The sequence below is a fragment of the Dama dama genome, chromosome 5 (assembly GCF_033118175.1).
Source record: "Dama dama isolate Ldn47 chromosome 5, ASM3311817v1, whole genome shotgun sequence".
Classification (NCBI taxonomy): domain Eukaryota; kingdom Metazoa; phylum Chordata; class Mammalia; order Artiodactyla; family Cervidae; genus Dama; species Dama dama.
In genome coordinates, this window is record NC_083685.1 from 19,416,316 (window position 1) to 19,438,160 (window position 21,845).

At 44.4% G+C, this 21,845-nt stretch overlaps 1 protein-coding gene across 1 annotated transcript in view; it reads left to right on the top strand.

The window, feature by feature from the left end:
• CFAP251 (cilia and flagella associated protein 251) overlaps positions 1–21,845 on the top strand; it is a 70,544-nt gene that overhangs the window by 26,873 nt on the left and 21,826 nt on the right. The window contains exons 11-18 of the mRNA XM_061140700.1: positions 1,656–1,870; positions 4,553–4,747; positions 5,889–6,139; positions 6,695–6,846; positions 7,960–8,133; positions 9,562–9,746; positions 18,286–18,400; positions 19,432–19,595. Coding sequence (XP_060996683.1) covers positions 1,656–1,870; positions 4,553–4,747; positions 5,889–6,139; positions 6,695–6,846; positions 7,960–8,133; positions 9,562–9,746; positions 18,286–18,400; positions 19,432–19,595 — 1,451 coding nt within the window. The remainder of the gene's footprint in view (positions 1–1,655; positions 1,871–4,552; positions 4,748–5,888; positions 6,140–6,694; positions 6,847–7,959; positions 8,134–9,561; positions 9,747–18,285; positions 18,401–19,431; positions 19,596–21,845) is intronic.

Sequence of the window (21,845 nt, forward strand, 5' to 3'; positions counted from 1 at the left end):
CTGCATCAGTTTCTGTTTTTGATACTCATGGAACCTGCTCTCAGTGTGCACCTTATGATGATTTTTCTGTTTCCTTTCTTCTTTTTTGATTCAGTCTATAAAACTTTACTTTTCAAGCAAGCATGCAGGAAGAAAAAATAGAGACAGTGGACACAAGGCAAGAAGATGATTCTGTCTACAAACTCAGCTTTTTATAACTCGAAGTATCAAAAACTAAATACAGTCAATTCTCGTTATTTGCCATAGCTATGTTCTGTAAGGTCTCTGCAGACCTGAATTAGTGGATGCTGAATCGTTGCTCCTAGGAGAGTTGTAAGAACAGGTTCCTGCCAGCTTAGGGTCACCATACTTTCGTCAGCTGACAGATCCATGACCTTGTTTTATGTATGTTTCTGTTTAAAGACACCATATTTAATTTATAACGTTAGTTCCTTAACGTTGGAGTCAAGGTTGACAGCACCAGGTAGAACTCATGCCTGAATAAGGCTTATCTAACACAGGTGAATTCTCTGGAAGGCATGCACAGCCTTCTCGTGCTCAAGAGCACCATATGGTATTTTAATATCATGTTCAGGAGCCAATTTAAATACCAAAATCACCAATAAAAAGTACCCCCCCCCCCACCAAAAGACAAGAGCAAACATCATGGCAGTAAAGACCAGGCTAAGGACACTTGCTTCCTGAGAGCTGAAACCAGATAGAGAATTGCCTTGCTTGACCTCAGCTGGGAATGTCAAGTTTTTTTGCCACTCGGCACACGCACACATCTGCAAATGATTGTGAAGTGCCGCGAGGATTGCTTTGGAAGTTACACATACATTTCAGCACATAGGTAAATTCACGAAAATGGAATCCACAAAGAATGAGAATTGGCTGCAGTTTGAAATGATAAAAACGCCTCGTGTTGAACAGGGCTGCTTTTAGACAGAATGTGCTATTCGTGCTTGACCAGTTGTACTTCTGCTGACCTCAAAGAGGTCCACCCTCGGATTTTCTCTGCCTAAGTAGAGAGCCAGACAGCAGACTTGCTGTATCATGACAGATCACTGATTTCCTTCGTGTATTCATTCAGTAAACATTCACCAAGGGTTCACTCGCTGCTCTGCGTTTTTTGTATACTTCATCTCTAGGACACTGTCAGAGAAAGATGGCCTGGTGCCTTATCCTACATAGCATACATTTAGTAAGGAATCTTAGGGGCATTTCTGTGTGAAGCACTTACTTTCCAGTGATGGGAAGATGCTTTATGATCAGACGAAGACTGGGAGAATTGTTTTATGATTTTTTACAGCTGGAGCATGCTTTTGTTCACGACAGACATTAGTTTCCTTATCAGTCTCTGAAAACTCTGAAAGAGAAGTTGTGCAGGTATAAACAGTGATTAACCACTCTTTCTTTTGCTTTAAGCAAACCATTTAATTAAGTCCGTACGTAACCCTTCACTTGCTCTTAGCAAACCCTCAGAGGTTCAGAACTGCCTGGATCATGGCAATCCTCAGGGAAGTGTTTTTTAAGTGATTTTTTTTTACTTTATTTTTTTCCTACTATATTTAGGTGGAACATTATAAAACGCTGTGCTGATAAATGTTTTGTTTTATATTTACCATCAAAGGTAACTTGTACATATAACGTGTAACCTGTCTTTTGAAATACAGACATTCAACAAGCTCGTGGGAAAATTTAGCCAGTCTGTCTTTCACTTGAATTTAACCCAAATACTGTCCGCGACGATGGAAGGGAAGCTGGTTGTCTGGGACATTTACCGCCCACCGCCATCTGCCTCCTCCTCCATGGGCTTTCCCCATATCAAACCTTGCAAACTGGTTCATTTGCAGAAGGAGGGTATCACTGTGCTCACTACAGTTGACAGGTAATTAGTGAATGAAAAAGTAGATGTAGATGATTATAAACTTATCTAAAAACCCTTTTGGAGGTAGATACATATTTTGTATATGCAAAGATTGTTTCTGGGGAGAACCAATTTAACTGGGAACATTGGTTGCCTCTGAGGAAAAGAACTGAGAACCAAGATTAAGGACAGGGGTGGATTTACTTCTTTTTATAGTCTCATTTGTACTAATTGGGTTGCTTTTAAAAAAAAAATTGCATGGGCATGCATTACTTTTAAACCCAATCCTTTTGGGTTGGTGAAACAAAAAGTAACTATTTTTTTTTTCTTCTGCCCTAATTAGACTTATTTTGCACCCTAAATTTTACATTCTTTCAATGGAAGAATATGGCATAAAGAGCTATTTTTTTTCCTGATGACAAAATAACATTTGCCAACCATGAAAAGATGAAATACAACAAAACTTTATAGAGTTCCTTAACTCTTTGATTTTGAGGGGCTGTGGGGATCCACAACTGATCCCAGCCTTATGCCTTAGCCTCAGACATAAAGGGGTTCACATGCCAAATACATTCCTTCCTTGCTGAGTGACCTGGGACAAGGGACTTAAATGTACCAAACCTCCATTCTTCTATCTATAAAGTGGGCACCATAACACTGTCCCTCTCTGAGTGATTTTGTGAGGATGGCTTGCTGGATCTTAGTTTCCTGACCAGGGACTGAACCTGTGTCTCCTGCAGTGGAAGCACTGAGTCCTAACCACTGGGCTACGAGGGAATGTCCCAAGGATTGTAAAACTCTTAGCACGCTCTCAGGCACAGGGGAGCTCTAGGTACAACAGCCCTTGTCAGGGTGCTAGGGAAGTTCCCCAAAGTGCTGGAGACAGCTGACTCATGACAAGGACCCTGCCCACGTGGTGGGAGTCACTGTGCCCTCTGCTCTCCAAAGGCCCGTTGCTCTCCTTCCCCTTTCTTTAATATAGGGTCTATATTAAAGGTCTTCCCCTTTCTTTAATAACAGTGAGGCCCTGGCATGGCTTGCAAAGAGAAATGCAAATTGTCATCTTCACCCAGTTGGTGGGAAAAGATAGCAGTAGAATCACACCTGATGAAGCTGTTAACTTTAATCATTGGGGGTTAGGACCCAGGGAAGACCATGCCTGGGTTCCCCTCTCTCCATGTTAAGTAAAACACAGCCAGGGCACTTCCGCTGCAGTCCAGTGGTTAAGACTCTGCACTTCCAAGGGAGAGGGCGAGGGTTCGGTCCCTGGTTGGGGAAGTAAGATCCTGCATGCTGAGTGGTGCAGACAAAACAACAACAAAACAAACAAACAAAAAACCCCAGCCAGGACCAGAGAGCCCTTGCAGGAAAAAGTCTTAACAAACACTGGAGACACACAAAACAAACACATTCGCCTTGTTTTGCTGTTTCTGTCCAGCAGAGGGCAGTGAACGCCGTCCTAGCCAATTACTCTGCCCACTTGCCTTGCTTATTAATCAGAAACCGCATTTAATCGCTTTATATATATATATATATATATATATATATATAAAAGAAAATTCATCCCCCACATCCCCCCGTGATTAGAATTATGTCAGAAGCTTAAAAAAAAAACAAGCTCATCGGGATGGCTCTGAGGAAATAAAAACCATTCTGTCACGCAGCACTGCCCTTGGCTGTGATGACTGGACAGGGCTTTACGATCCCTCTCACAGGAGTTGTCTCCCTGTGTCCCATTGCCAGCCTGTGTGACTTCAGAGGGACGGTAGCCGGACTCTGTTGTCATCTGTAGTCTGTGGTGGAGAGTGGAAATCACTGCCCACTGCCGCTGCACAGGACTGACCTTGGAGGGCAGGGCAGAGGAAAGCAGAGAGCATGGACTTTGTGTTGCATACACTTGGACCCCTGCATAGTCTGGCCATGTGGCCCTGATAGGGCTGCCAGGTTTAAGTATGTCCCGGGACTTCCCTGGTGGTCCGGTGGCTATGACTCCGATCTCCCAATGCTGGGGTGTCTGGGTTCGATCCCTGGTCAGGAAACTAGATCCTACATTGTACAGTGAAGGATTTGAATGCAGAACTCAAGATCCCTTGTGCTGCAACTAAGACCTGATGCAGAAAATAAATTAAATATATATATATATATATATATATATATATATATATATATATATATATATGTCCCAAATACTGCATGAGGCAATTGCATTTGGGAGCATACACTATTTGGGACATATTTATCCTATAAATTTACTAATGGTTCATCTGAAATTCAGATTTAACTGAGTATCCTGCATGTTTACTTGCTAAATCTGGCAATCCCAGGACTTAAACCTTAGTTTCCCAAATGGGAACTGGGAATGACAGTAAAATCAGCCACATGGGGCCATATTCAGTGAAAGTTTTTACAACACCTGGAGTCCAGAGGCTGGCATATGTGTTCAGTAGATGATAGTCAGTATCATTATTTAACCTACAATGCAGGAGACTTGGCTTCGATCCCTGGGTCAGGAAGATCCCCTGGAGAAGGAAATGGCAACCCACTCAGTATTCTTGCCTGGGAAATCCCATGGACAGAGGAGCCTGGCGGGCTACAGTCAATGGGGTCACAAAGAGTTGGACACATCTTAGCGACTAAAACACCACCACCACCACCACCACCACCACCATTATTTAACAAACTGACTTTATCCTCTGATTTCAGCTATATTGTCACAGGTGACATTCGGGGCAACATCAAGTTCTATGATCACACCCTTTCCATTGTGAACTGGTACAGCCACTTCAAACTCAGCTCCATAAGATCCCTGTCCTTTTCAAAGACCCCAGCAGCCCCTCCGACCGAAAATACAAACTATCCTCCAGACTGCACTCTAAAAAGTGACCATTTTGTTGTAAGGTGAGTTGTTAACTGTTGTTGTTGTTCAGTCGCTAAGTGTCCAACTCTTTGTGACCCCATGGACCACAGGCAGCATGTCAGGCTTCCCTGTCCTTCGCTATCTTTCGGAGTTTACTCAAACTCATGTCCAATGAGTTGGTGATGCCATCCAACCATCTCATCCTGTGTCATCCCCTTCTCCTCCTGCCCTCAATCTTTCCCAGCATCAGGGTCTTTTCCAATGAGTCGGCTCTTCACATCAGGTGGCCAAAGTATTGGAGCTTCAGCTTCAGTATCAGTTTTTCCAATGAATATTCAGAGTTGATTTCCTTTAGGATTGACTGGTTTGATCTCCTTGGGACTCTCAAGAGTCTTCTCCAGCATACAGTTCGAAAGCATCAATTCTTCAGGGCTCAGTTGAAGTTGTTCATGAACCTCATTGTTGGAATAGTCAAAAAGCTGTCTTCTTTTAGTTTGTGTACTGTGGTATCTTCTTCCTGTTCCTGGAATGTGAAATACAGGGAACCTGGCCTTTCTAGTTAGGCCTTTCCCTGGGTCAGAGATGGGTCTCCTTGACTGATTATGATCACTGTTTAATTTTTTTTTAAAGTGAAACATCATTCTCCTATTAAGAATGTTTAGTAAAAAAAAGAAAAAAAGAACGTTTAGTGATAGGAAACTGGAAATGGCTCTGATCTCAGTTGCCTCTGGAGTCCTTCATTGTAGGTTGGTCTCCTTTCTCTGAGCTGAGTTTGTTCTAGTTCTATGGTTAAAGGGATTTGATAGTGAATAGCCATAACATTTCAAGACAGAATTATCTGTGAGCCTGCTTAATTACCCTTGCCGTATTTGCAGGCACATCTGTATGTGTGCACCCAGCCCCATATTTGCATACACAAATGAATATTTGCATGTGCAGATTAGCTAATTGTACAACTGACTGTCCATCTGCATACTTAATGACTCAATTTACATGTAGAAATGTGGGCTTTTTCACTTGCAAATGGAGGCTGTTGGGTTTTGGTGGTGTATTTTCGGAGATGCTGGGTTAATAATGTCACTAAATTACAGACGACAGAGGCGTTTCATGTGCAATTAGAATTGCTGGCGTGCCCCGTTCCCTGCAAGCACTGATACGGGCTGGTCTCTCCTTGGCAAACAGGAATTTTATCATCGGAACATCAGATGCGTCAGTGTACCACTTGACAGTAGATGGGACTAAACTTGAGAAGTTATTTGTCGAGCCCAGGGATGCCATTTGTGCCATCTCCTGCCACCCATACCAGCCCCTCATCGCCATCGGAAGTTTCTGTGGGATGATCAAAGTGTGGGATTATGAACAGAAAAAATACCTCTTCAGCAGGGTCTTTGAGAAGGGGCTTGGAGTTCAGAGTCTGGCCTACAACCCTGAAGGTATTTTCATCTTATCCACCTGTCTTAGGTTCTAAACCAAAAACAGACCCAAATGGCTCTGCCTTCAGCTGTAACAGCTCCGGGAAGGTGACCTTGACCCACTCCCCACACCAGGCCAGATGGGATGCCTGGTCCCCCTGGAAGCTGCAGAACTCTGTACCGCCTGGTCTCGTCCCATGGTGCCATGTTTTCCAGTTTACTCCTCCCTCTCAGGACCTTGTCTGTCCTGTTCGTTGCTATCTCCTTGGCACCTTGGACAAGGTTCAGCACAGAGTTGATATTTCTTAAGTCAATGTATTTCTTAAGTCCTTTTCTTTCTTTCTTTTTTAAAAAAATTGTATTTGTTTATTTAGCTGTGTGGTTCTTAGTTTCGGCATGCAGAATCTTTAGTTGCGGCATGTGAACTCTTAGCTGCAGCGCATGGTATCTAGTTCCCTAACCAGAGATTGAACCCAGGCCCCCTGCACTGGGAACTCAGAGTCTTAGCCCCTGGGCCACCAGGAAAGTACCAGTGAAAGTCTTTTTCGATCCTTGTTCTCCTACTTGTGATTTCAGGAGCTCTGCTTGGAGCTGGCTTCACAGAGGGGACAGTTTACATTCTTGATGCAATGTCCTTAGAAAGTGCAATCTCAGAGCCTTTCAGATACTCCAGAAGCAGCGTGACTCACATCAGCTTCTCTCATGACTCCCAGTACATGGCGACCGCTGTGAGTATTGTCACTGAGTGAGGTCCAGTGACTCCTCAACCTCCTTTAAAGCCGCAAGAGGGAGGATTTGGGATGTGCAGGTGGGGGTGGGGTGGGGAGCGGGGACTCCAGGGTACGGGTTTCTTTGCGGGGGGGGGCGATGAAAATGCTCTAAAACCGTGATGATGGACGCACAACTCTGTGAATATACTAAAGTCAATTGAATTGTACATTTCTGGCGGGTGAATTGTGTGTGGTGTGAATTATATCTCAATAAAGCTGTTATAAAAAGAGAAAGGGATGGGGAAAGTGGGGCAGTGGGTGGGTGGGGGGCACTTCTGCCTGAAAACAAGACCGGGGCCTCAGAACTCGCTGACTCGGGGCTCTGCCACTCCGACAGCTCATGTTGGTTTGTTAGTTTTTTGGAACCCTCTCTGCATCCTGGCTTTCATCTTTCCCTTTGATTTCTGACGAGATGACATTCTCATTTATCTCAAGGCAAAGTCTTCCGCTGAGCATTTTGGATTCTGTTCCTTCCCTCTGTGAATAGGGCTCTTAATCTCAGTAAAGATTTTTCCCGGACCCCCGACCTCTCCCTTCCCCCCACTTCTCCTGGGAGAGGGGGTGGGGATGCGGGGAAGTAGCTGCTGACACCCTTGACTCCAACTCGCTTCCCATCAGCACAGCGACTCAGGTGTCCCGTGTCCCTTGAGGCTGTTCCCGCCTGCTCTCCGTTTAGCTCTCAGTCATCATGTATGTATTTTTTAATCATACCTTTTAAAATCTTGTGTAGCTGGATAAAGAGAAGGGCCGACAAAGGCAGAAAGGGTAGGGATTTCAGTTTCCAACAGAGAATGACATGGGGACCAGCAAGGAGAGAAAGACCATAATGTTGGACAAATACCATCTCTGCCCACCCCACCACCCCTCTGCCTGCCCCATTGCCTGCCACTACCTACTTTGAACTCTGATTTTTCTCATCTGCTAAAATGGGTATTATTTAACCACTTGTTCCAATAGACAGAGGTTTTCTTTTTGGATAAAATACTCTAAAAGCAAAGTTAGCGTGAAAAACACAGTGATAGCTCTTAACTTACAAAATTGAGTAACGTCTGCTCTTTCCCTCATACTCAGGATGTCAGTTTCACTGTGGCTGTTTATGTGGTGAGAGTCAAACACAGACGAAGGGTCTGGGAATACTTGGCAAGGCTGCGCTCTCACCGCAAGAGCATTCGAAGTGTCCTGTTCGGGGTTCATCTGGACAGCAATGAGCCCCGACTGCTAAGCCTCGGCAGAGACAGACTCCTGGTGAGCTCCTTTGCTTTCCTTTGCCTGGTCCTCAGGACCGTGTCTCATTCTTGTTATTTCCCTGGAGTCTGGCACAGAACCAGTATGTGTGATTTGTTGGAGAAGACGAATACATGGGGACTTCCTGCTGGTCCAGTGGCGAAGACTCCACGTCCCCAATGCCCAGGTCTGATCCGTGGTCAGGGGACTGGATCCCACATGCCAGAACTCACAGTTCGAGTTGGCAGGTGAAGATCCCGTATACTGCAACTGAGACCTGGCACAGCCAAGTGAATAAATGAAATAAGTAAATGTCTTTTAAAAAAGAAAATGGATGTATGACGAAGTAGCAAAAACCATTCTGAGTTGGCACTTGGCTTCCATGCAGCTCTGACACCACACTCGCGTCCTGAGTGAGGAGGGCCCTGGGAAATGGCATGTTGGTGGAGCGGAGGTGGTCCTCCCCGCAGCGTGGACAGCTCAGCCGCCTTTGCCTCTCCGTGGGCGATTGGAAGCCAACACCACAATCCCTGTGTCTCGGGGTCAGGGCCAGGCTGCTACCTCCATGTGACAACCCAGAGAGGATCAAGAAGGAAAGGGAGTGTCAGTGGCAGATGTGATATTACATGCTTGAACCCAAAGGATTCAAAATCAATTGATTTATCTGTGCATCCATCTTAACTTCCTTCCTTTCCTCCCCTTACTTCCTTTATTCTACCCATTCTTTTTTTTAACAAATATATTTAAAATTTTATTTATTTATTTATTTGACCGCACCAGGTCTTAGTTGCAGCATGTGAGATCTTCAGTCTTCATTGTGGCATGTGGGACCTAGTCCCACAACCAGAGATGAAAGCCGGGTCCCCTGCATTAGGACTTCAGAGTCTTAGCCAGAGGACCACCAGCGAAGTCCCTATTCTGTCCATTCTTCCATCCACCCATCATCTATCCATCCTTCCTTCCTTCTATCCATCCTGGTCTGGCCACCAAAACCTACCTATGGGTGAAATTCAGCAGACTGCTAATGTATGACTTTCAAGAGCTGAGATTTAGCTATGAATTAGTTCCTACTCACAGAAAGTTCCCAAGATAATGCTAAGTGAAGCAGAACAACAAAGTCGTAAGAGTTCAGGTTCTGGAGTTAGTTGGACCTAGATTTGAATTCTCAGTCTACCATTCCTTGGGTGTGTGACCTTGGGAAAACCACAGAATCTCTCTGAACATCTGTTTTCTCATCTGCAAAATGGGCATAGCAAGACTGCACCTCTGGGGAGTTGTATTAAATGGCATCATCTTGCTCATAATGAATACTCCATATTGGTAGTTTATTAGGTGTAGAAGTTCAGGCAATTCTCTTAAAAGGCCTGATACTGTCTCCCCCAGAAAAGGATTATTGACTGACTTCATTCACCTCAGTCCTCATGTGTATGCATCTGGCCTTCCCTGTAGATTGAGTACAACCTACTCAAGAGCTACAAAGATCACCTGGCAGTCCTGGACATTCACTGGACTGACCAGGGCAGCTACCCCACCTGCATGGTCTGGTACCCGCCGCTCACCAAGGAGCTCTTCCTGCTCATCTGCAACAGTAGCTACAAAGTGAAGCTTTTTAACTCCACCACAAAAATGTGCAGGTAAGCCAGGAAGCTCCCCAGAAATGGTGCGTTTCTCAGTCCCCAGGTTATTTCAAGCCCCACCTTAAGGACCTGCAAACAGCTTGCCTACCATTACAACCCTTCTTACTTTGCAAAGTAGGAAACTGAGGCACAGATAAGATTAGTTGTCCTTGCCCAAGTTCACATGGTTAGAAAGTGCCAGTTCACTGGCAGCCCAGTGGTTAAGAATCCGCCTTCCAATGCAGGGGGTGTGGGTTCAATCCCTGTTCGGGGGACTAAGATCCTACATGCTGTGGGGCAACTAAGCCCGGGCACCACATATACTGAGCCCAAACGCTCTAGAGCCTGTGTGCTACGACTAGAGAAGCCCACGTACCACAGAGAGCAGTCCGTGTGCAGCAATGAAGAGCCAGTGTAGCCGAAAATAATTTTAATAAGCAGATAATAAACTGCATTGGTAACATCTAACAAAATTTGTAAAAGGAAGTGCCAGAGGCAGCATTCAAACCCAGAAACGTTGTTTCTGAGCCCAGCGCTTCACGGGGATAAGGTCCACAGAGTGCGGAGACGGAGAGTCAACGAAGGAACAGACCCCGTGGCCCTGGGAAAGCTGCTCATGTGCAGTGGAATCTCCTGGAAAAAAGGGGTTTCACCTGAATACTACCAGCTGTTTGATCTTTCTCATTCTTGGTTCTTAAAGAAGTTATAAGTTCAACTTGATAGCACTCTTTCTTCTCTCAAGCCCACTATATGGACTATAGCCCACCCTGTGAACTGTAGCCCTCCAGACTCCTCTGTCCAAGGGATTTTCCAAGCAAGAACACTGGAATGGGTTGCCATTTCCTCCTCCAGTGGGTCTTCCCGACCCAGGGGTCTCCCGCATTAGCAGGTGGGTTCTTTGCCGCTAGCGCTACCTGGGAAGCCCCCTTGGTTCTCTCAGCAGGTGTTTCCTGAGCCCCCGCCAGAGCCAGGTGCTGTTCCAGGTGCTGAAGACGGGAATGAAGACAAAATAATGTTGCTGTCACCATGAGATTTGCATTTTCTTGGGGGAAGTGAAGTTCAAGTTAGAAGTTGGGCTGGAGATCCGTATTTGAGGTCAGCACACTTGGTGGTTTAAAACATGAGACAAGAGAAGATTCAGGAGGGGAAGGGTGGATAGAGAAGAGGTTAAAGGACCAAGCCCGGGGTAACCAAAGCTTAGCATCTTAGAGCAGTGGTGCCTCCGTCCTGAAATACGTCTACACCTGTGGTTGCCCTCTTGTGCTGCTAGGCTTGTGAGTCCAGGGTTTGTTCCTCCTGATCAGTGAGTGACCCCTTTGTCGGGGCCCTGCATTTATCATCCCATTTCATCTGCAACAGTCCTGCAAAGGATCATGCCACTGTGGATCAGACAGGTGACAAAACCTGCCCAAGGTCACGGAGCTTGTCAGGGCAGAACTTGCCCTTTGAACCCACCTGTGACTGTGTCCTTTCTTTGGCATCGCTGGTCCCCAATGCAGCTCTCACAGAGGTGAGGATGCTGTGGCGACCCCACCTGGGAGGAGGAAGTCCGAAAACACCACAGCAGCTGGCCCCATGCTTGAGGAAGACCACTCTTCGGAAATGTATCTCAGATAAGATAGGTCCTCAAAAGGCCAAGATCACTCAGGGTCTTTTTTTTTTTAATTGCCCTTTTTAGAAGGGCCCATGGGTTTGAGTAAACTCCAGGAGCTGGTGATGGACAGGGAGGCCTGGCGTGCTGCGATTCGTGGGGTCGCAAAGAGTTAGACACGACTGGGCGACTGAACTGAACTGAACTGATGGGAAAATGACTGAGATATGCCATGTCATGTGGCAGGGACAGGAGAGAAATACAGCACATTTTTTTTTTTTTAAGATATTAAAACACTGGGAAGAAGACATTTGAAAGAAATATGTAAAAAGGAGTTTTAGGAAGATTTCAGAATCTTTCTACATTTTCTTTAAAGGACACAAGCTTTTTGGACAAAAACTATCTTATAGGGACTTTCCTGGTGGTCCAGTGGCTAAGACTCCATGCTCCCAATGCAGTGACCCAAGTTTGATCCCTAGTCAGGGAACTAGATCCCACATGCTGCAACTAAGAGCTTGCCTGCTATAACTGAAGATTCCCCCATGCCACAGTTAAGAACCAGCATAGCCAAATAAATAAACATAAAAAAAAAAGAATATCCCATAGATGTGCCCAGTTCTGAGAAGCTCTGAGTTGTCTGAGCAGGTGGCTGGGGGACGGAGCTGCCCAGACTTGGAGTTCCTCCTCACAGTTAGTAATGGGACCTCAAAGCTGAGCTTTAATCTGCCATTAAAGATCAATGGGAAATTGGTGTAGAGCGTCTTTCTTGTTTTAAAAAATGTTTCCACCTGTTGCCCTTATTGTTGCTGTTATTTTTTATTCCAGTTTAATTGAGATATAATTAACATACAGCACTATATAAGTTTAAGGTATACAGCATAATGATTTGACTTAATACATCATGAAGTGCTGTTACAGGAAGTTTAGTGAACATCAGTCCTCTCCTATAGCTACAAAATTAAAGAAATAGAAAAACATTTTTTCCTTGTTATGAGAATTCTTAGGATTTATTCTCTTAACAACTCTCATCTGTAACATGCAGTAGTGTTAACTATATTTATCGTGTTATACATTATACCCCTAGTGCTTATTTTTCTTACAACTGGAAGTTCGTGGCTTTTGCCTGCCTTAATCCAACTTGCCCTCCCCCCAACCCCTGCCTTCTGATAACCACAAATCTGGTCCCTTTTTCTATGAGTTTCTTTGTTTGTTTTCGAAGTATAGCTGACCCATGACACTATATTATTTCTTGTTACACAACATAGTGATTCTATGCATTTATTCCTATTTCTATATATTTCAAGATGATCACAACAATATGTTGTCATACAAGGATATTACATAGTTATTAACTACATTCTCTGCATTGTACGTTTCATAACTGGGACTCATTTATTTTGTAACTGGAAGTTTGGACTGCTTTATTTCCCTCTATTTCTTTCCACCCCCACAACCCTCCTCCCCTCTGGCAACCACCTGTTTGTTCTCTGTATCTATAACTCTGTTCCTATTTTGTTATATTTGTTCACTTGTTATTTTTTTTTACCTTCATATATAACTTAAATCATACAGTATTTACGTTTCTCTGTTTGACTTATTTCACTAAGAGTAATACCCTTCAGGTCCACCTGTGTTATCACAAATGACAAGATTTATATTCTGTCAGATATATGCACTACATCTTCTTTATCCATTCATCTATTGATGGACATGTAGGTTTCTTCCTCATCTTAGCTATTGTAAATAATGCTTCAGTAAATATAGGGGTGTGTATATCTTTTCGAATTAATGTTTTCATTGAGAGCCATGAAATCAGGCATTTCTGCCATTAAAGAGCAATTGGAAATTAGTATAAAGCATCTTTCTTAAAAAATAGTTTATTAAGGTAAAATTCACATGATGTAAAACCAACCATTGTAAAGTGAACAATTCAGTGGTATTTAGTCCTTTCACCACCTACCTCCATCTAGTTCTAAAACATTCTCATCATTCCAAAGTAAAACCCCTGGCATGAAACATCTTTTAAGCTGTAGGAATAATAAAGCCCCGTAACCACAACTTAATTGGGAAGGAATTGCCTTTTGATAATAAATCCAAAAGAATTTTAAAATGCATTTTAAAATATTTGAAAGAACACAGTTCTTCAAGAGGCAGTTCAGAGAAAAAGGCCAATAAACCTATGAGCAGATGCTTACCAGTACATCAAAGATGCAAATGAAAAGAAGACATCATTTTTCACAAATCAGATTAGCAAAGATAAAAATGATCGATAGCATCAAGTGCTGGCAAAGTCATAAGATGCTGTAACAGGCTGCTAGCGGCCGGGTTGAGGGGTGTAGTGTAAATGGGGACAACCTTTTGGGAGAGCAATTTGTTACCCTCTATTAAATTACAGCCTGTCTTCTGACTTCTAGGAATGTAGCCCACAGAAGTACTCGCACAGGATGCCAAGACATAAGTAAAAGGATGTGTTGTTTGAAAATATTTTTAAAAATGGAAACACTCCAAATGTCCATTAATAGGGGATTAGTTAAATGATGGCTTGTCAGTACACTGAAACATGATGCTGCTTTTAGAAAAAGGAAAAGAAAAAAAGATAGCTCTCTGCATAGTAACATAGAAATATCTCTAAGACATAAATGAGATAAAGTAAATTGCCAAAGAAACATGAATATATTTTCATATTAAATTATATTTATGTAACTTATATATTTTCATCTAAAATTGTAATTAGGTGGGCTAGAATATATATAAAGTTGTATACAGCAAATTATTACCCACGATTATCTTGGGATAAAGGGTGTAGCCATGTAGAGTTATGGGTAGATTTTTCTACTTTCTGTCTAAACATTTGAAAATTTTCACAATGAATATGTAAAATATTTTCAATCAGAAGAAAAAGATGTTAATTTTATGAAATTGTTAGAAATTCAGCAGTACTATGTAGCAGTTACATAGCTCCTACTATGTGCTGAGTATCCTACTATCTCCTGAACCGTACTGAGTGCTTTATATATATATATTAACTTATTTAATGCTGACTATAGTCTTATGGGGTAAATACTATCATGATCCCTTTCTTACCAATGAGGAACCTGAGGCCCAGAGGGGTTGAATAGCTTAACGTTTTTCCTTTTGCTTATTTATAACTTAAGCTGGAATTCGTATACTGTGACATCTACCATTTTCAATGACTTTTTACTGCATTCACAAGGTTGTGTAACCATCATCACTATTCCACTCAAGAACACTTTCATTACCCACTAAGGAGATATCCCAAACCCACTAGCAGTCATTCCCCATTCCCTTTCTTTCCCTCTGACCACCCCCTGCCCTCGCCACAACTATCCATCCCTGGCAACTACTAGTCTACTTTCTGTCTCTATGGATTTTTCTGTTCTGGATATTTCATGTAAATAGAATCATATGATATGTGACTTTTGGTGTCTGGCTTCTTAGCATCATGTTTTCAAAGTTCAGCCATGTTGTAGTCTGTGTCAGTGCTTCATTCCTTTTAATGGCTAAGTAATATTCCATTGTATAGACAGACCACATTTTGCCTATCCATCCATAAGTTGTCAGTTGGGTTGTCTCTACTCTTCGGCTCTTACAAACATTTGTATACAGGTTTCTATGTATACATCTGTTTCATTTCTCTTGGATACAAACTTAGCAGTGGAATTGCTGAATCATGTGGTAACTATATTGAACAATTTGAGGAACCACCTGACTGTTTTCCACAGTAGCTGCACCACTTCACATTCCTGCCAGCAATATATGAAGGTTCTAGTTTCTCTACACTGTCCTAATTTTTAAGGGTCAGAGCTGGGATTCTCACCAGAGTCTGTGCTCTTAACCATCCTCTTCCCTGCATCTACCCATTGAATAATACTGGGTTTTATTTTGTTTGGCCACACCGTATGGCATGCTGGGGCTTCCCTGGTGGCTCAGAGGTTAAAGAGTCTGCCTCCAATGTGGGAAACCCGGGTTCAATCCCTGGGTTGGATCCCTGGGTCCAGAAGATCCCCTGGAGAAGGAAATGGCAACCCACTCCAGTATTCTTGTCTGGAGAATCCCATGGATGGAGGAGCTTGGTAGGCTACAGTCCATGGGGTCGCAAAGAGTTGGACACGACTGAGCGACTTCATTTTCACTTTCACTTTCTATGGCATGCAGGATCCTAGTTCCCTGACCGTGGACTGAACCGGGCCTCCTGCATTAGGAGCATGGAGTCCTTACTGGACCACCAGAGAAGTCCTACTTAATGATATTTGAGGAAGGTCCTTAAACATTTCTACTCAAATGATTAGATAAAGCTGACTTAAAATTAGCTGATGCATTGTCTATCATCTGGTTATTTTAGTATTTTTAACACTTCGCCTAATTCTCTGTGTATATAAGCCTGATCATGGATCATCCAGCCTGACCCCTCCTGCATCCAGCAGCCCAGTGGTCACAGTCAAGTCTGCCTTCAGAGTTTGCCCACGCTCACCATCTCAGTTTTACCTTCCTTCACCCTCCTCCCCCAACTCCTTTCCCCTTTACCGTTTCTGCAGGTTTCAAGCAATAGTCCACATCCCATATGTTTGATCTCCTGTGCCCACTGCCTGTTTTTCTGTTACTGCCCTATTTTTTTCTGCCTTTGCAAACTCAGATGTCTTCTGATAGATGTCTCATCACTCCTTCCTCAGCACAGGCTCCATGCTGGGTGTTTGCTCGTCACCTGTCTTCTTCCCTTGTGGTGCTTCCACAGCTGTTGTCCCTGCAAGGCCGTGAGCTCAATGGCAGTAACTACCTCTCACTCATTTCTGAGTCCCGAGCCCCTGTCACGGTGCCTGGCACAGAGAGGTGCTCAAGAAAGTCGTACAAGGAGTGTGTCCTGTCCCCACCAGATACGGGCTGGGTACAGGAGATACAGGGAGAAAACACATCCAAACAACAAGGGGCTTAAAATATAAGTTGAAAAAGCTTCTGGCCTTATTCAGGGGCAGACTCAGGTTTTGTGGGATGTGAAGTGTATTTGAATTTGTGGGTCCTCTTTTTTTTTTAAATTAAAAAAGAGATGTAGAGACTTCCCTGGTGGTCCAGTGGTTAAGAATCTGCCTTCCAATGCAGGGATGCAGTTTGATCCCTGGTTGGGAAACTAAGATCCCACATGCTTCAGTTCAGTTCAGTCACTCAGTCTTGTCAGACTCTTTGTGACCCCATGAACCACAGCACGCCAGGCCTCCCTGTCCATCACCAACTCCCAGAGTTTACCCAAACCCATGTCCATTGAGTCGGTGATGCCATCCAACCATCTCATCCTCTGTCGTTCCCTTCTCCTCCTGCCCTCAATCTTTCCCAGCATCAGGGTCTTTTCCAATGAGTCAGCTCTTTGCATCAGGTGGCCAAAGTATTGGAGTTTCAGCTTCAACATCAGTCCTTCCAATGAACACCCAGGACTGATCTCCTTTAGGATGGACTGGTTGGATCTCCTTGCAGTCCAAGGGGCTCTCAAGAGTCTTCTCCAACACCACAGTTCAAAAGCATCAATTCTTCGGTGCTCAGCTTTCTTTATAGTCCAATTCTCACAGCCATACATGATTACTGTAAAAACCATAGCCTTGACTAGACGGACCTTTGTTGACAAAGTAATGTCTCTGCTTTTTAATATGCTGTCTAGGTTGGTCATAACTTTCCTTCCAGGGAGTAACTGTCTTTTAATTTCATGGCTGCAATCACCATCTGCAGTGAGTTCAGAGCCCAAAAACATAAAGTCAGCCACTGTTTCCATTGTTTCCCCACCTATTTGCCATGAAGTGATGGAACCAGTTGCCATGATCTTAGTTTTCTGAATGTTGAGCTTTAAGCCGACTTTTTCGCTCTCCTCTTTCACTTCCATATTCTTGGGAGTGACTAAATACTCACTGAAACTACTGAGTCTGCATACCACAACTAGAGAGTCCGTGTGCTACAACAAAGATCCCATAAGCTGGGACCTGATGCAGCCAAATAAATTAATTGGTTAATATTAATTATAAACAAATATATATAATTTTTAATTAAAAAGATACATAATTAGGAATAAATTAAAAATGGTGAGGGCCCCTCCCAGGCCTCAGAAGGTGCGTGTATGAGGGAGGGGTCCTGCAGCTCAGGTTTTGCCAGCTTCAGGGCAAACCCAGCTCCAGGCTTGAGGTCACTTCTGGCAGCCTCACCTTGCATCAGTTTCCTAATTACCGTAAGAGAGTCTGAATTCAGAAATCTGACCATGATGGGGGTGCAATTCATTAGAGTGTGATGCACAGAGTTTTTTGGGGACCCTTGAGTTGCTCTCAGACCTGCTGTCAGATGTCTGGACACCAGATGGGGTCTCCTTCTAAGATCCTGGGCAACCCTGGGAGGATGGGGCTGTTTCCTCACATCCTGTCCATGCCCGTCTTGTCCTTACAGCATTTTCTGCATCCCTTGTTTGTGTATGCATTCTCAAAGCATGATGTTCCCTTCATTCAGCTGTCAAGGGGAAAGTCAGAGCCTCAGCCAAGAGAAGCATCCTTCACAAGCGAAATTTCCCTGGAACATCTGGAGCTGTTGCCCTTGATTTGCAGCTACCATTAGCAGTTGAGAGAGAGGTCTTTACGATGGGCTTAGTTAAGCAACGAGAAACTCAAAATTTAAAACATATGGGGTGGATTTCCCTGATGGTCCAGTGGTTAAGACTTTGCCTTCCATTGCAGAGGATGCGGGTTCAATCCCTAGTCAGGGAGTGAAAATCCCACATATCTCGCTGCCAAAATACCAAAACATAAAGCAGAAACAATAGTGTAACCAATTCAATAAAGACTTTTAAAATAATCCACATCAAAAAAAAAAAAAAAAAAAAGATCTTTAAAACGTATGAGGCATCATGAAAGGGAACAAGTCATAAAACCTGCTTTCAGATTTGTGGAATTTAGAAAGCGTTTCTTTTTTTTTCTCTTGCAGGAAGACACTCCTCGGGCCAGTTTATGGATCTCCCATCGAGCAGATACAAATCCTCCCAGTGAAATCCACTCTGGAACTGCAGAAGCGCTACGTGGTGTTTATTAACAGAGACAAGGTACGAGCGGTTTGCCCTCTGCCCCACTAAGGTGACCGCATGTCTGGAGTGGGAAGCAGTCATAGGTGTTACCAGACTTAAGAACACTGGCTTTCCCCAAGCCCGAGACTCTCATCCTGCTCCTCACTGCAAATTGCCATAATTGAGTGAGGATGACTCTTAGGAGACTTCCCTTGTTTTCTCTACTCCCCAAAGTACACCAAAGGATTTTTCCTTTCCTTTCCTTTTCTTATGAAGACAAGTTAGTTACACTTAGTTGTACATTTATTGACTAATCTAGGGACTTCCCTGGTGGTCCAGTGGCTAAGACTGTGAGCGCCCAACTCAGGGTCCCTGAGTTCGATCCCTGGTCAGGGAACTAGACCCTACTGGAGGTGACTAAGCGTTCACATGCTGCAACTAAAGATCCTGCATGCTGAAACTAAGACCTGGTACAGCCAAATAAACAAATTAATTAAAATAAATAAGTTTTTTAAAAATCTACAAGTCCATATGGAAAAGTATAAGATCATAAAATGCCATAATTATCCTGGAAAAGCCTGGACATCTGACCATGAAGGTAGGAGGGAAGTTTCCTTCTGTGTCCCTGGTAGAACCAGGCATCTCCCTCCCAAGGGGCCACCCTGGAGAGCGCAGTGCATGTGAAGCCCCAGCCATGTGAAATGCTTGAAATGCAGCCCTCACACGCTGAGAAGCCAGCTCCAAACCCACAGGTCCTTCACATGAACAGATCTGCAGCTGACAGGTGACTGTGCCAAGTCCGGCCTGGGGCCTGGGTATCTTAGTCTGAGTATCTAGTTACTTCCTTTTTAGTCTTCCCTGGTGGCTCAGAGGTTAAAGTGTCTGCCTGCCATGCGGGAGACCTGGGTTTGATCCCTGGGTCGGGAAGATCCCCTAGAGAAGGAAATGGCAACCCACTCCAGTATTCTTGCCTGGAGAATCCCATGGACAGAGGAGCCTGGTGGGCTACAGTCCACAGGGTCGCAAAGAGTCAGACACGACTGAGCGACTTCACTTTTCTTCCATTCTAGGTTGGACTTCAGATCTTACCAGTTGATGGCAACCCACATAAGACCTCTGCCCTCATATGCCACCCGAACGGGGTGGCTGGCATGGCCCTTTCCTATGATGGCTGCTATGCCTTCACAGCAGGAGGGCAGGATCGGTCAGTGGTGCAGTGGGAAATCAACTTAAGGTGCGTGCTGCGTCGAGAAGCTTGGCCCCCTAAGGAGGGTGTCATGTGTACACCCGTTCTTTTCACTCAGCAATAGCAGACAGGTATTAAACCCCTATGATGGGACTTCCCTGGTGGTCCAGTGGCTGAGACTCCACGCTCCCAATGCAGGGGGCCTGGGTTCTATCCCTGGTCAGGGAACAAGATCCCACATGCTACAGCTAAGAGTTCATATGCTGCAACTGAAGATCCCGAATGCTGCAACTAAAAAAAATAGAAGAAAAGATCCCACATGCCGGTGCAGACAAATAAATAAATATTAGAAAAAGATAAAAACACCCTACAACATGCTGGGCACTGTGCTAGGCCTACAGGTTTAAAGACAGCCAATACTCAGGCATGGCCTTCAGGGTGCTCCCGAGACACTTGTTCATATTAACGGGCAGACAGAAGGTTACTCTTTTGTCTCAGGGACCCATGGTATTCGCAGGCAAGGCTGTGTGATCCTACCTCATGAACCCACGCCCCTTTCCCCCAAAATACTTCTCACTGTGTCGCCTGAAAATCCACACCAGCTAGAGACATTGAGCCCGAATCTCCAAAATGTGTGTTACAGAAATAGTAAGAGTATTATTTGAAATGTGTGTTTTCAGTCTTCTCTTTTCACCACCCTGCCCTGAGCTGCAAATTTCTGCCTAGGACGAGGCTGGAGAGTTCCATGATCAGGCATAGGAGAGACACAGACTTTGAGGTCAGAGAGACATCGGTTCGAATCCGCAGACTACTATCTGCTGGCTGTGGGACCTAGGCTGCCCTAGGTCCCAGAGATTAGCCTCTCTGAACTTTAGATTCCTCGTCTGTGAAACGGGGGTGGGGGCATAGGGGGGTGGGGAAGGGGGCAACAAAAGGGACTTTTATAGGATCCTTATAAGGATCAGGTAGGCAAACATACGGAAAGCACACAGCACTGAGCTAGACTCAGTAAACTAATGATTTCCTTTCATCTCTTCTTCCTTATAAAGGCATTTGCTTAGGAGCTCAGGATCTTTCTTATTAAAAAAGAAGGTTAGGGACTCCCCTGGCGGCCCAGTGGTTAGGATTGCATGCTTCCATCTCAGGGGCTGCAGGTTCGATCCCTGCCTGGGGAATGAAGATCCTACATACTGAACAGTGCAGCCAAAAAATAATTTTTTTTTTTCTTTAAAAAAGGTTTTACCACTATAGTAATCTTCTCATCTCTCCAAATTCATTGAACAGCCACAGGGCGGAGCCAGTTCCTTTCCTGACCACCTTCTCCATGCCCCTCTTCCTGGCAGGGTTCCATGAGGAGCTGGGTAAAAACAGCCCAGAGAAAGGTACCTTCCTAAAAGAACACACCCAGTTTGTTTGTTGGGTAAAAGGGTACCCCCAGTAAAAGAATACTCCCTAGGCTTCCCTGGTGGCGCAGTGGATAAGAATCCACCCTTCAATGCAGGGGACACAGTTTTGATCCCTGGTCCAGGAAGATTCCATATGCCATGGAGCAGCTAAGCCCCATGTGCCACAACTGCTGAGCCTGTGTGCTGCAACTACTGAAGCCATAGAGCCGGTGCTCCACAAGAGGAGAAGCCAACTCGCCGCAACGAGAGAAAGCCCACATGAAAGCAACAAAGACCCACCGCAGCCAAAACTAAATAAAACATAAAATAAAAGTATACCCCCCACCGTCTGCCAAGTGCACATCTCTCTTCCGTGGCAGACATCGAAGCTTCTCCCCTTCACGTGAGTAGAAGCAGGACCAGCCAGGTGAATCCGCTTTGGAACCTCGAGGGGGTTTCAGATCACAGTTGCAACTCCGACCTTCACCTCTGTTCTCCCCCAGGAGGGCAGACTTGGGGATTTAGAAGCTGAAGGTGAACTCTCCCCTTGAAAAGAACTTACTCATCACGTCTCCAGCATGAGGTGTTAGTCCTTTGACACCTATAACCTGTTACCCAGACGGGTGGGGTCAAGCGACATCCTGGTGGGAAGACAGAGTCTTCCTTTTTTTTTTTTTTTTCATTTTTGTCCTCTTCTCAATCATCTTGAGATCTGGAATGGCAGAGATTTAAAAAGAAAAAGAGCACTCACTTTCCAGTAGCTTTCCTGAACATGGCCAGAATCCAGGCTTGCGAGAATTTCAATTTAATCTGTTGTGGGGACAAAGGATCATTATAAACTAATTAGCACTTCATCACTGCTTCTGGTGTTTTAATATGTTCAGTGCTTCACTAATGGGAAGAAATGTAAAAA